General features: G+C 39.5%; 1 protein-coding gene and 1 long non-coding RNA gene across 5 annotated transcripts; both read right to left on the reverse strand.

The window, feature by feature from the left end:
- Positions 1–521: 521 nt before the first annotated feature.
- LOC101733394 lies at positions 522–9,343 on the reverse strand. Of its 4 annotated transcripts, XM_018095852.2 has the most exons (4): positions 5,761–9,343; positions 5,266–5,312; positions 4,954–5,047; positions 522–4,613 (listed from the first exon to the last, which is right to left on the reverse strand). In XM_018095852.2, exon 1 carries the CDS (start codon positions 9,134–9,136, stop codon positions 8,024–8,026), a length of 1,113 nt encoding a protein of 370 aa, XP_017951341.1. In that variant the 5' UTR covers positions 9,137–9,343; the 3' UTR covers positions 522–4,613; positions 4,954–5,047; positions 5,266–5,312; positions 5,761–8,023. The 4 variants fall into 4 exon arrangements, with proteins under 4 accessions (XP_017951341.1, XP_017951343.1, XP_012823179.1 ...); XM_018095854.2 differs by lacking the exon at positions 4,954–5,047; XM_012967725.2 differs by having other exon boundaries at positions 5,266–9,343.
- Positions 9,344–9,988: 645 nt separating this feature from the next.
- Positions 9,989–13,097, reverse strand: LOC116412222. The gene is made up of 3 exons (XR_004223592.1): positions 12,247–13,097; positions 11,202–11,252; positions 9,989–10,465 (listed from the first exon to the last, which is right to left on the reverse strand). It is a non-coding gene; the product is annotated as an uncharacterized LOC116412222 (long non-coding RNA).
- Positions 13,098–13,313: the final 216 nt, after the last annotated feature.

A 13,313-nucleotide genomic window follows, 5' to 3' on the forward strand; every position in this document is an offset into this window, starting at 1 on the left:
GTTATGGAATTGCACACAACTACTTACCAATTTGGAAGGCCAGAAATTTTATGACTTCATCAGGTAAACCAATTAAAAATGCAAATTTAGTGAACAAGCTCTTGTTAGCCTTACAGCTTCCAACCGAGGTAGCCATTCTAAAGGTACAAGCGCACACTAAACTCCAGACTACTGAGGCAAAAGGAAATGCAAAAGCAGATGAAAGAGCCAAAGCAGCTGCTTTGCTGCCAATTATGACAGTAAATTATGACCAAAAAGACCACAAGGGGCCAGTTGATCTGCAGGTTCTAGCAACCATGCAGGACCAAGCTCCAAAAGTGGAAAAAATAAAATGGTCAAAGTTAGGAGCAAGGACTCTGGAGAAATGGCCTAACATACTGTCTGCCTAAGGCATTATATGTTATGATGGCTCACATGACACATGGAGTTGCGCATTCAGGTAAAAACGCAATGGCTGCCGCGGTCCAGAGAAGCTGGATAGCACCTGGTTTCCCAGCTTTTGCTGCAAAATATGTTTCCTCTTGTGTTACCTGTTTACGTCATAATCCAGGCCAAGTAGTCAAAACTCCAAGACGACACTCACCTAAGCCAGACTACCCTTCCAAAGACTACAAATGTACTACAACCAGCTACCCAGAGTGGGGACATATAAGTATATTTTGGTATGTATTGATATGTTTTCAGGATGGCCAGAAGCCTGGCCAGTTGCCAAAGCCACTGCAAAAACTACTGCAAAGAGAATATTATCTGAGGTCATGTGCAGGTATTCATTACTTTTTTTATTTTTTTTTTGTTTTTACTTTTGGGGATTATTACTTACGTCTCAAGCAAACGTTGTTTTTATGAAGAGCCTAATTTAAATATGAATTTACAAAGGAGGATAGCTGAAGAAGCTAACCGTACTAATTATTGGATTTGTGGGAATAGGCCTACTGATTCAAAAAGTCTTCCTATGATAGCATTGCCAATTTCTTTGTATGTGTTACAACCTGAAAATATTACTTACAACAATATGACTTTAGGGAAAGAAAGAAAGCCTGGAGACTTCCAATTGCTAAACTAATCACTGATAAGACCCTGCCAATATTCATAAGTATTAATAAGACAGAAAAATGAAATCCGTTACATCTAGGCCAATTGAAACCTACTCAAAATGGCAGAAATTATACTTTTAAAATGATATGGGGAAAATAGTTCAGAATAAGCAATGATTAGTTTGGTTGATATATGGAAGCTAATGATTGGCCTTAGTATATTTCTACAGGCCAGACAACCAGAAAATGAGTGGATGAATTATCCATATGAGGAAGGTATTAACAAAACAGAGTGTAATTTTACGCAGCCAGAATCCTTGACAAAAGTTGAATGGTGTAATTTATTTAAGATTGCATTAGCCGGGATTGATGCAGGAATTAATAAATCAATATCTACAGCAATGTTTAGTGATGATTTGATAACACTCAAACCACCTTATTATTTTGTCTGTGGATCATGTGCATATACTTGGTTGCCAGAAAATAGTTACGGTACTTGTACCATTGCTACCTGGTATTGTTGACAAAATGTTCAATGAAACTACTGCTGCAATTACTGCAAATTCAGGTTGAAATAGCTCAGATGAGCAAGTTAGCCCTTCATAAAAAATTAGCGCTTGATTACATCTTGGCTTCAGAAGGAGGGATGTGTCAAGTTATCCTTAAACAAGACTGTTGTACTTGGATAGATGATAATGAAGATATAGTACAAGGTCATTTAAATAAGGTGAAACAATTACAAGGGATTCAAAATTGGCGAAATTTTTGGATCCATTGGAAGTTTTTTTTTTTTTAAACAAGTAGGAGCATTATTAATAATGTTACTGATTATAATACTTATGCTTTACATATTTTACAAATTAACTCTGTGTTTCCTAAATCGTTACATTAAAACTAGGAATCAGCACATTTATCGTGTTAATGTTGATAACTTTGATTCCAATACTTTCAATGATACAGAATTATGAATGTGTTTTTAATTTTCTCCTAGTTGGAATTGTTCCTTTTTGATAATGTGGAAAATATTTGCAATCATCATGATATCCGTCTGCTCAACTAATGACATGAAAGGAACAATTTTCTGTTGACAATGAAAATTTTCTACGAGAATCAAATCATTCTTGCTTCAATCTGCAATTTAACTATGGTGGCATATTCCATATCTCCATAAGACGTACATCAAAGTGGTTGCTAACAGGAACTTGCAAGGACATATATAGCTGGTTTTGTGTTTACACGAAACAACTTTCTATTGGCATTATAACATCAGTAAATAGTACTTGGGATAACACTGAAGCCAATACCAAAGCGGAGACGACATATTTTCCAATGTTTTACAGTAACACTGGAGGATGGAACAAACGGCTACCTTTCACCAAAAAGAACATTACTAAACACTTGGAGTGGAACCGTATGGGGATTGAGTTTATTATGTTATGTTTGGTATCTTAGACTAAAGAGGGGAAATTAGTTATTTTTAGGCAATTAATTGGATTGTGGTGGATCGAGAATTCTCCAGCATGAGTTATGGTCAAATTCTGCTGGTCAAGAATGCATTTTTGGTTTTGAAGACGGTCTTAGTCCCTCTTCACGACAAAAGAGCTGCAATAAAGTTAATTGCATTTAGGAACAAGCTTAGGGCTGTGGGTTACATAGTTTAGTGTGGTCAGTAGAATGACCAAAAGAGGGGAAATGTTAAGGTTATATGGATACATATATATTAATTAAACTATATAGAACAATTTTAATACTATGTTATTCTTTTATTGTGTAAGTCAATATTTCTGAACTAGGCTGAATAACAAAATGACATTCTAAATGACATTTTGTAAAGTTAAGTAAATAGTAATGTTTGAATTAACTATTGATTTAACATGTACTGCCAAAACCTGTAATTAGGGAATAAGTCAAATATGGTCTCATGATGAGTAGTCCCAAAAGACCACAAGTAATCAGGACATGCTTCAATCTGACTGGTGGAATTATAAGACCACCCTATCTCCTCATGGTGTAAGGACAATTAATATATAAATAAAGATCTGCCCACCAATCAGGTAGGACAGAACAACTAGGCCTCGTGTCTGCGTCTGTTCTCTTGCATGCAATACATTTTATCCTACAGCTGACAATCCTTTGGCATCATATTCAACGTTTGACCCTAACAATAGGAAACACAAAACTAGCAAAAATTAGATTTGTAAACATTCAAATCTATTAAACATGTTCAAAACAGTATTGTAAAACATACAGAACCATATCTAGGCGCTTTAGGGGACCATCTTTAGAAGTATTCAGTCCATTTATAAAAGTATTAAATGGTTAGAGCCGGAAAAGCTGTAGTCCTTTTAAAGCGTGAAGTTCTTGTTCAAGTTGGTCTGGTAGTTGGGGTTCTATTTCTTGGCGTTCGTGGCGTCCTCTTTGGTGTGTAGACCTGGTGCCACTCTCCTTGTTGCGTGAAGTCTAGGTCCGGAGGGGTTGCCTCTGTTATTTGCCATCCTGGGAGATCTACGTCTGGTAGCTGTAGTTTCTGTATAAAGTTATGAGTATCCTTAGGTGTTCTGATCGCTGCTTGGTTTTCCTCTTTATTAGCTATTAGGGCAAAGGGGAATCCCCATCTGTATTGAATGTTTTGCTCTCTCAGAATGTCTGTAAGTGGTTTCAGTAGTTTCCTCTTTATTAGTGTTGTTCTTGAAAGGTCTTGGAACAACTAAATCGCTGTTTGGTCATAAGTGATAGAATTGGTTTCTTTGGCTTTTTGTAGTATTTCCTCTTTTAATGCGAAGCTGTTCAGACAGCACAATATGTCTCTTGGAGCGTTAAGTGGTGCTGCCTTGGGTTTCTGGACCCTGTGCGCTCTTTCGATTTCTATGTTAGTTGTAGGGTCTCTGCCAAGTATGTTATTGAAAATTTGGAGTAGTGCAGTTTTTATGTCTTCTGTCTTTACTGATTCTTGGATCCCTCTGACTCTTATGTTATTGCGTCTGCTTCTATTTTCTTGGTCCTCTAGTTGACGTTGCATTTCTGTTATTAGCAGGTTATGTGTCTGGGTAGTTTTGTAAAGCGATTTCTGGTTGGCAATCAGCTTACTTTGGTTGGCTTCCAGGTCCTCAGCTCTCCCTGCCAGTGAGATTAAGTCTTTTTTTATTTCCTGCAGCTCCTCCTTGATAGTGGATGTGACCTCGTGCAGCATATTTTTTATGTCCGTTTTGGATGGGAGATTCGTGAGGTAAGTATGTATATCCTGCTCTTCTTCTGCTTCACTTTCTAATTCAGACTGTTCCTGGCGCGTGTCTGTATCGCTCCCTGCTCTCTCTTCATTTTCAGTTATGGGCGCCATCTTGGGTGCCGATCGGTCCGTTTTTTTTTTTCATAAACAGCGGCGCTATCTCGGCTTGTGCAGGTGATTGTCGCTTCTCTGCCTGCCTGTCTCGCTCCGGGCCTTTGTTTTTGGGGTTTCCCCATGTTTATTTTTACTTTACAGGTGCCCACGCTGGTCGACTGTCCCGGAGCTCCGGAATCACACAGCCATCAAGCGTGCAGGCAAGCCACGCCCCCTGCTGCTTATTCTTAGTTCAGGCCCTGAAGGAAAAAAGACAGCACACAAAGGTCAGATGGGGTGGGCTTAGGCTCTCAGTGCTACCTCCCCACGCATCATGTCATGAGAGGAAGGGTGGATAGGTGCTGACTGATCGTGCCTTGGGCTGCTCCACATCTTGATCCGGCCCTGCTATGGTGATTATGTAGTACTATAGACCAAGATTGGCCTAAAAATTCATGGCAGCCAATCAAACATTTGTTTTCATTATTCTAACAGCACTAGACCAATAAAAGCTGCTACTATGGGTTACAGCATGTTACATGGCCCATCTAAAATAATTTTCTACAGATTCTGAAAGTAAGAGTGAAAAGTCCAACTTACATTTGTAGAGAAAGCCGGCCAGACCCAGCAGCAGGAGGAGGAGCAGAAGAACCACACAAGCAATAATAGGCTGGGAATAATTTGGGCCAATATTCTATAATGAAATGCAAATAATTCACTAGTCAGTCACTGCAGTGCAGCCTTTATCAGCTGTGGGATGGATGTAAGATGGACCCTAGCTGTATGATAACTAGGTTTTGGGGCCAAACCTCTTACATATGGGGGAAGAATGTCTGCATTTGTCAGGACCCCTGGTCTCCCGTGTGCTCCTATAACCTCAGTTGTCATTGAGAAATATACAAGAAGTTATACCTTTGGTGATGGAGAGCTGACGTTTGTCAGTGGCAGCTGAGCTGAAACTGAAAGAAGAACAAAAGTAAATGCATAAATAAAATGTACAAGAATACCTTCAAATATGTGGAGCTTTAAACAATATTCAAAGAATGAGACACTAGGAGAACGGTTCCACTCTGAAGGATTGATGGGAGTCTGAGGGAATTAGAGCGAGGGATGCACCATATTTCATATTTTTGCTACTTCAGTAACGGCTGGTTCTGTGGAGTGGTTGGGGTAGAAATCAGATTGTACTGGGTCTGGAAGGTCACCCTAAGCCAAAATTACCCAGTAATCTCCCTATTGTATGCAATAGTAACAGGGCTGATGTAGCACTGCTGTTTCTGTGCCTTTGTAATGGGCTGAGCAAGAGAATAAGTTATTAAAGAAACCCTGTCTATCTTTATCATTTCTGTTTGACAGGGTGATCTAGACAAATATAAAGAGAAGAAGCTTTAAGGGACATTGATTTACCTATTTACGTATTACGATTAAAAAAAATCATGCAGTCGCTTTGTGAAGTCTTAAGAACTTTAGGGAATTTCCAAAGAACGGTGACTGTGGTTTTTGGCCAAAAGACTTTGTCATATAACTGATATACACAAACATGCTGCATTCAATGCAATATATGAATTCACTGGTTGTCCCCATTACCCTAAACAAATAAACAATTAATGACTGTAATTCTGACTGAAGGACACTACATTTAACAAAAGATTAAACAAATCTCACCTACATCCCAAGTCATAAAACACCTCTATAATGATTTCTGTCCAGTGAGAAAATCTGTGTCTACTTGTAGATACATATCTTGGGCAATCATGTGGCAAACATGTATAGGCATCCCTCTTGCTCTGCATTTTCATTATAGGCTATCAGCTGCTTAAAACAATTAGGCCAAGAGCAGGTTTCATTGCAGGCTCTACAGCTCACATAGTTAAACAATGCTTCTTTGATAAGCAATATGTTTACTATATTATGTATCTGCCATGCACTTTGTTTCTACCTAACCCCCCTCTTATAGACCAAATGGCAACTGAATTCCTTTCAGCAGAGTTTTAGTCCCAATACACATTCTGCCAATGCTTTTCCAAAATATCAGTCGATCACTAGTAGCCACAAATTCCACCCATAAGGCCACAAATCACCCAGGGCATTCAAATCACTTGGGATGATACTATCAAGTCTAACAGTGACTTTTTGTAAACTAACGTGTCCCTCAACAGAATTGTATATTAACTTGTAGTCTTTAAAAGGCTTTCACTTCAATCATATAGAGTTGTCCAAACTCTCTTACAGCCAACATTCAGCTAACTCCATTGATAACATAGTACTAACTCATAAAATTACATTACCCTATTCACACTTACAACAATTATACCATAATGCTTGTCTACAGACATTGTTAGTTTCACATAACAATTTCTCCCTCAGAATAATAAATTTCACTCTTTCTGTTTTATCAAAGAGTTTTGTTGACACTAATTTCAAAACAGACCCTGGCATTTCAAATACACAGAGACCCAAACAGACCCCATCAGCCCAATAAATAGTGACTGTCTATGGCATCTTACAGCAGCACCTCTGGCATTTGCCTAAATCTACAGATTGTCAGCCAGGGCCTGCTCTATACTGCAGGTTCACTGCACAATATTATATACCATAGGAGATATACAGTTCAGCTGTGCTGCCTGTGCTCTAAAACCCACTAACTAGCACTTTACAGTTCATGTAACAAGCCATAACATTCCTATTACCATTAGTACAATAGTGTATGCAATGCTAATTTCAGCCGGTAGAAACAATTGAACAAAACATAAATATTCATTTATCCAAAGTCCAAGTCCAAAACCAATGTCCATTTAAGTTTCCAGGTCACCATTCAAATGAATTCCAGGTTCTTCAATACTTTGTACTGATGTCCATTGAAGATAAACAATGTCCAAATCCTTGTTTGCTGTCCATTGTTTTGCTATTAACCCATTTGTTAATGCACTTGATAAACATCTATAAAACAAAAGATCAAGGCAACATCAGTTCTTAGCATTTAAGATCTGTTTTTGTCAAATTTAACAACTTTCTTAATTTTGTATTATTTTGTCAAGACTTTTTTTCAGTCACTGTCACATTTAAGTCATTGTCAAATTAAGACAAGACAAACTATAACAACATACATGTGGGCCCACACATTCTCAGAAACATACAACAAAAAGTGTTAAAAACTTTCAAGTTTCATTGTTAATTGTAGTACTACAGTTTTAAAAAAACTTTTTAACAAAATAGACATGTCTTAAGGCCTTTACGCACAAATTTGTGCACTTAAAAACAAAACAAATAAAGTGTAAAAAATAATGGATCCATCAACTCTTGATGCCTGTTATTAAAAAACATATTAACTCAAAATAATCAGATTCTTAAATCCTGAAACAAAAAAACATATGACATTAACATACAGTACAATTAAACACACTGTAACATTTAGTTTTTGTTTCTCTTATCTTGAGCAATAAATCACTCCCTCAGTTGAACTAGTCTGTGTCTAAAGGGAGGGGGCAGCAATTCTTTACATACAAAGAGAAACACCTTTTACGATATACAGCTGTTCTATTACTAAACCAGTAGAATTGTACCATTCTCAACATTGTTTTGCTTCTGTATTTTTCCTAAACTATCACTAGTTATCCTCTCATATAACCTCCTAGATGTCCTCCTCCCATATGTTTAGCCATTTCCTTTTCTATGTATGGGATAAAAGGAAAGATAGGTCCTCTACATTACAGGTTGCCGCATTCTGTGGTTGTGGTAATTTCAAACTCACCTTTTGTGAGCGCTTCAACAAATCAGCAGTGGGAATACCATCAATTTCAGGCTTTGGTACACCATATTGAAGCAAATCTAAAAACATTTGCCTGCGACTGTTTTTTAACCTTTTTGTACCCCAGACTTTTACTACCCTTTGCTTAGGAATGTTTTCCTCTGCACATTCTAATCTACCCAACAATATGTCAGTTTTATGTAACAACGGGGCTTTTAAATGGGTGGGAGAACCTACTAGCAATGTATTCTTCATATGTGCAGTAAATGGAACTTTGTCTGGCCTTTCCCATTCTTCTTTTACTGTATGTGGGTTTGGGAGTACTGAAGTTATTGGATCTGTAAGCACACCACTTTCTCCTCCTACCTGGGAAATTGGCTGACCCAACTTAACTACTGCAGCAGATAAACTTGGTTGCTCAATGTACTGTTGATCTGCTGCTTCTGTATTTCCTGAAGATCTGTCAACAATACCTGCACTTTGACTGACTTGTCTTGTAGTCACAATAGGTCTTATCATGTCTTCTTGAACTTCCTCATGTGCTCCTGACCACTGGGCTAACTCCCCCCTGTCTCCTTTACTTACAAGAGCTCTTACTCTAACTAATGCAGCATTTTCTTCTTGTTCTGTCTCTTTTCTATGGTGATTGTTACTCATAGTTTTTACCACATATTTTGTAAATTCTATTTCCAACTCCTCATTGTGTGCTAATGAGGAGCGCAAACATTCTCTCATTATGGCTAGTTGATCTTTAACTGCCTGCAGCTCAAGCTCAACTGCCTCCCTTTGGACTGTCTCCTCCCTGAGCGCCTGAAAACACAACCAACCCAATTGTGCTGAGGACTTCTGCTCCTTGGAACACATAGACAAATCCAAATTCAGCAACAGGTGATCGGGGTGAGTCACCTGAGAGAGTTGCTGATCTCCTATCACATCCCGAGCAACATGGGTCCAGGGTCCGGAACTAGCCCATGTGGGAAGGTTGCTCGTTTGATCATCTACCCCTCTAACTTTGTTTTTCAACCAACAGAACATTATTGCTAACTTTCAACAGTATGTTTGCCCTGCACAAGCCACTACAATACTGCCACTACACTACCATACAAGCTGCACTATAAATTTCTATACAAGTTATTACTGCACTTCCCAGCATCAAAAGGGTTAATCCTGCCGACTACGCCAAATGTAATAAAGGGGGTGAACCTTTATTAATATTAATAATTTGTATTAATTGACATTAATGACAAATATTAATAAATATGCAGGATCAATGATTAAACCTTCTGATAGACTGTTAGTGAGCAATAACTTACACACAAGTAATAATAGAATTAAATAGATTTACTTATCTTAGTATGATTAGTTACAAGTATAGCCAGTTCTGCACAATTCAGCACAATCAGGGAGCCCCACAACCTTTGGCGCAAGACCTTCAGGTTCCCGATAACCCAGCGATGATCCAAATGTCCCGGCACTCGTTCAGGAGTCCTAGGCGAAGCTCCCGACCCATGGTGGAGGCTCCTTTTTATAGTAGAGTTCTTAGCAAACCCCCAACACCAAGTGCTGACTTGTGTACAAACTTTTGTCATGAACAAAACCTATTAACTAGACTTAGAAGGCCTTATTTGTTGCTCAAATAAGTTGTACATAAAGTGTATTGTCTATATGCTGTCTGTTTGTTTATTCCAAGGATATTTGCTGGGTAACAATACCTGTGTTTACTGTTTACCCAGCAATATACATAGAACAAAGACATTGTACCTTGAACACTAGACAATAGCTGTCCCAAAATCTGCTGCTTTTACTTGACTCAAACCTAAGATTTGATTCATATGTCAAAGCAGATGTATATATTGTAAATCATAAAATCAATAGAAAATCCACCGTGCTACAAGGTCCGATACCTGTACATGTATTTTTTGGTGCATGTCATACTTTACCCCAATTGCTCTCCTCTAATGTAATCATTTCCTTAATAAAAACAAGCAGGGGGCATGACCCATCATCCCAAAGGCTTTATGTAGTTGCTCCAAAATTATGAGGTTGTTCCTCTGTACGGTGGCCTGGAGCAGTGGCTGAGGGAACCCAACCTGAATGCCAGTTAGGGTGAGATTTAGGGAGGATGTCCTTCTTCAGCACACCACTTATTTCAAGGGTGCATTCAGTTCTCCGGCTGCTTACAAGCCGAACAACCTTGTATTGGGAGAAGCACACCCCTATAGCTTTGAACAAATATTGGATCTCAATATGGAGAAACCCCTAAGTAAAATTTTATTTAGGTGTTTGTCGTTCTGACTGCAGTCTTACCTGTATTCACATGATCTGAGCTGGATGCAGCAGGGGATGCTGAGCTATTTGATACTGCTAATAAAAAGAAATAAACATGATAAATGATAATGTAGGAGAACAAGAATATTGTTAGTTTAAAAAGATATATTAGTGACAATACAAAGCAGCTGCAGAGTGGGCAGGGCTCAGGCCACAAAAGGGAAACAGAGCCCAGGGAAAGTGCAACATATCAGCAGGTAAAGGGAACATGCATTATTCCATGTTTATAAAATACTTGTACTGTTGGAATGGTTTATTTGCCTTTATTTATTTTTTCTGGAGAAGATATGGTCCAGTGAGCTAACATGACCCAGTAATAATGGGAGATCATTTAAAGGGCACATAAACCTTCCATAGCAGTGTTGCTCCACCCAAAGTTGCTGTGCTACAACTCCCAGAATACTGACAGCTGTAGTGCGACAATATCGGAGATGGAATGCTAAAGTAACAATGGAACATTTTCTAAGTCCTCCACAGCCAACACCATTGGCTGCCAACTTAGCATATAAACTATAGCCTCTTCGACCACTATATGATCTGGGATCAGTGAAAAGGTTAAAAAGTACAATTGGGTAAAGACTACATCTCTTATTGGCTGTCCTGCTCTCCCAACAGGCCTCCCAGCATATAGTTGGTCTGTGGGCAAAATGATCATATGAAACAGATGTGGTCCAGCACTTGGGTCATTAAAGATCCGATGTTTAAAGGGTAGAAAATGTAATATAAACAGACATAGGAATAGAAATCCCAGCAGATGAGAGCTGAGCCTTACCTTCACTGGATGTTCTGGTTGGAATGACAGGGCTAGAGAGATTTGTCTGTGCTAGAAAAGAATGCCACACAGATTTAAAAAAGTGTTATTGTACAATAGTATGTACTGGAATTTCCTACCTTTCAAAACTGAAATCACATATTTTAATGGGATTTTTTGGGAGTGTGGGGCTTAATATCTCTCCCCTCTTTCCCCCTCTACCCAACTAACATTCAGCCCAGAGTTGGATTTGTACATTAAAATGGGCTTTACAGGTCTGGGATCCTTTATCCAGAAACTCGTTATCAGGGTCAGACTGAGGGGTGAAGGGTCCACCGGGGCTCCCGCCCCGGGGGCCCTGCAGGTGTCCCCGCCGGCCGCGTCCCCTAATTCGTCCCCCCTGCAGGGGCCCCTAACCCCCCTCGCAGGGCCCCCCACCCGACGTCCCCCGGGCGCACGTAATTTAAGGCGTCGGGAGGAGTGGTCGGCCAGGGGGATCGCTGGCAAGGGTCGGGTCTGGGACAGGGCCCACTAGAGCTGGGGCCTACCGGGATTTTAACCGATGTCCGGGGGCCCAGTCTGAACCTGCCTGTTACCCAGAAACACTGAATTATGGGAAAGCTCCCTGTTACGTTCTTGAGTGAATAATTAAAGGCAAAACATTCTTTTTCGTGCATTTTTGGTGTCTTCATTTTTTATTACTTTTTCCAAATGGGGGACACTGACCCCAGCAGCCAAAAAACGAGTGCTCTGAGAGGCTACAATTTTATTGCTATTGCTACTTTTTATTACTTATCTTTTGATTCAGTCCCTCTCCCGTTCTAATTTAAACTGCCTGGTTGCTAGGACAAAACCAGGCAGTTTAAATAAGAATGGGAGAGGGACTGAATAGAAAGATACGTAATAAAATGTAAAAAAAAAATTCCAAAAATGGAAAGCTGCTGAACAAAAACCTTATCATATATCACCAACTGCAAATTGTCTAAGAATATCAAGCTCTACATCATACTAAAAACTGATTTTCATGTAAAAAAACTAATGTTTCTAAACTGAGGCAAATACTCACCTTCATCTACACTGACTCCACCTCCATCTCCACCTTTTGGTCGTTGAACAAACCAGGGATCTCCACCCTGCAGCAGTAGGTTTCGGAGTCACTGATGGTCAGTTGGGTGATGGTGAGAGACACGTCCCCCTGTTCTATGTTCCCCAATAATCTGTATCTCTCTGATTGGTGCCAGGTAACTTCCTTCCCATCACTTTCAGTCCTGAGGATCGGATCCAGACATTTGGAATTTGGTCAATGGCCTCGACCCCAGCACATACTGGTGGTACCTCCAGTAACAGGGTAAGTGCAGGGTAATAGCACTGTCCCCCCGACTGATCCCCTCACATGTTCTGCTCCTACTGTCACAGCTGCAAAGAGGCAATTAGGAAAGCCAGAAATGTTAATTGTTTTTAGAGATTAATCCCATACAGGGTGGGTATCCCTACCTAATGTGCACCCCTATAAAGAGTATGAGAAAATCAATCCACCTGGGAAAGCATTAAACGCGTAAGACTATGTTTGTAAGGGGTTACTTATGCTTTTAATGGATTAAAATAAAATTGTTACTTTTAAGTGGCTATTTTGGAGACTTTCTTTTTCTTAGTTATAATATCCCTCAGTGATCACTAGAGGGTGCTCTCTACATCCCACATCAATAAAGTTTGCTTTTGTTTTTTGAATACTGTTTCTCCATTAAATTCCATTCTTGAAGTTTCTGGAATAAGAAGTCCATTGTTCAGGAGTCAGAACAACAAATGCAGAGAATGCATGCACCAGACAGAATGCTGTTTTCACTAGCAATTACAGTTGCACCCCTCAGTGACTGCTAATATCCTTATCATTTACAGTAGGGGGTACATTATCCCTTATAATACATGAGTGATACTCAGAGTTCCCTGTATAACTCAGCCTGCAGCCTTGTGCTTTATATGGGCACAGAAACCCTCAGTGACTGCTAATATCCTTATCATTTACAGTAGGGGGTACATTATCCCTTATAATACATGAGTGATACTCAGAGTTCCCTGTATAACTCAGCCTGCAGCCTTGTGCTTTATATGGGCACAGAAACCCTCAGTGACTGC

The sequence above is a fragment of the Xenopus tropicalis genome, chromosome 7 (genome assembly GCF_000004195.4).
Source record: "Xenopus tropicalis strain Nigerian chromosome 7, UCB_Xtro_10.0, whole genome shotgun sequence".
NCBI lineage: Eukaryota > Metazoa > Chordata > Amphibia > Anura > Pipidae > Xenopus > Xenopus tropicalis.

What these genes read in the sequence shown, in the direction of transcription:
- LOC101733394 (XM_018095854.2), bottom strand. Translation starts at nt 9,136, where the DNA reads ATGTTCTGTTGGTTGAAAAACAAAGTTAGAGGGGTAGATGATCAAACG.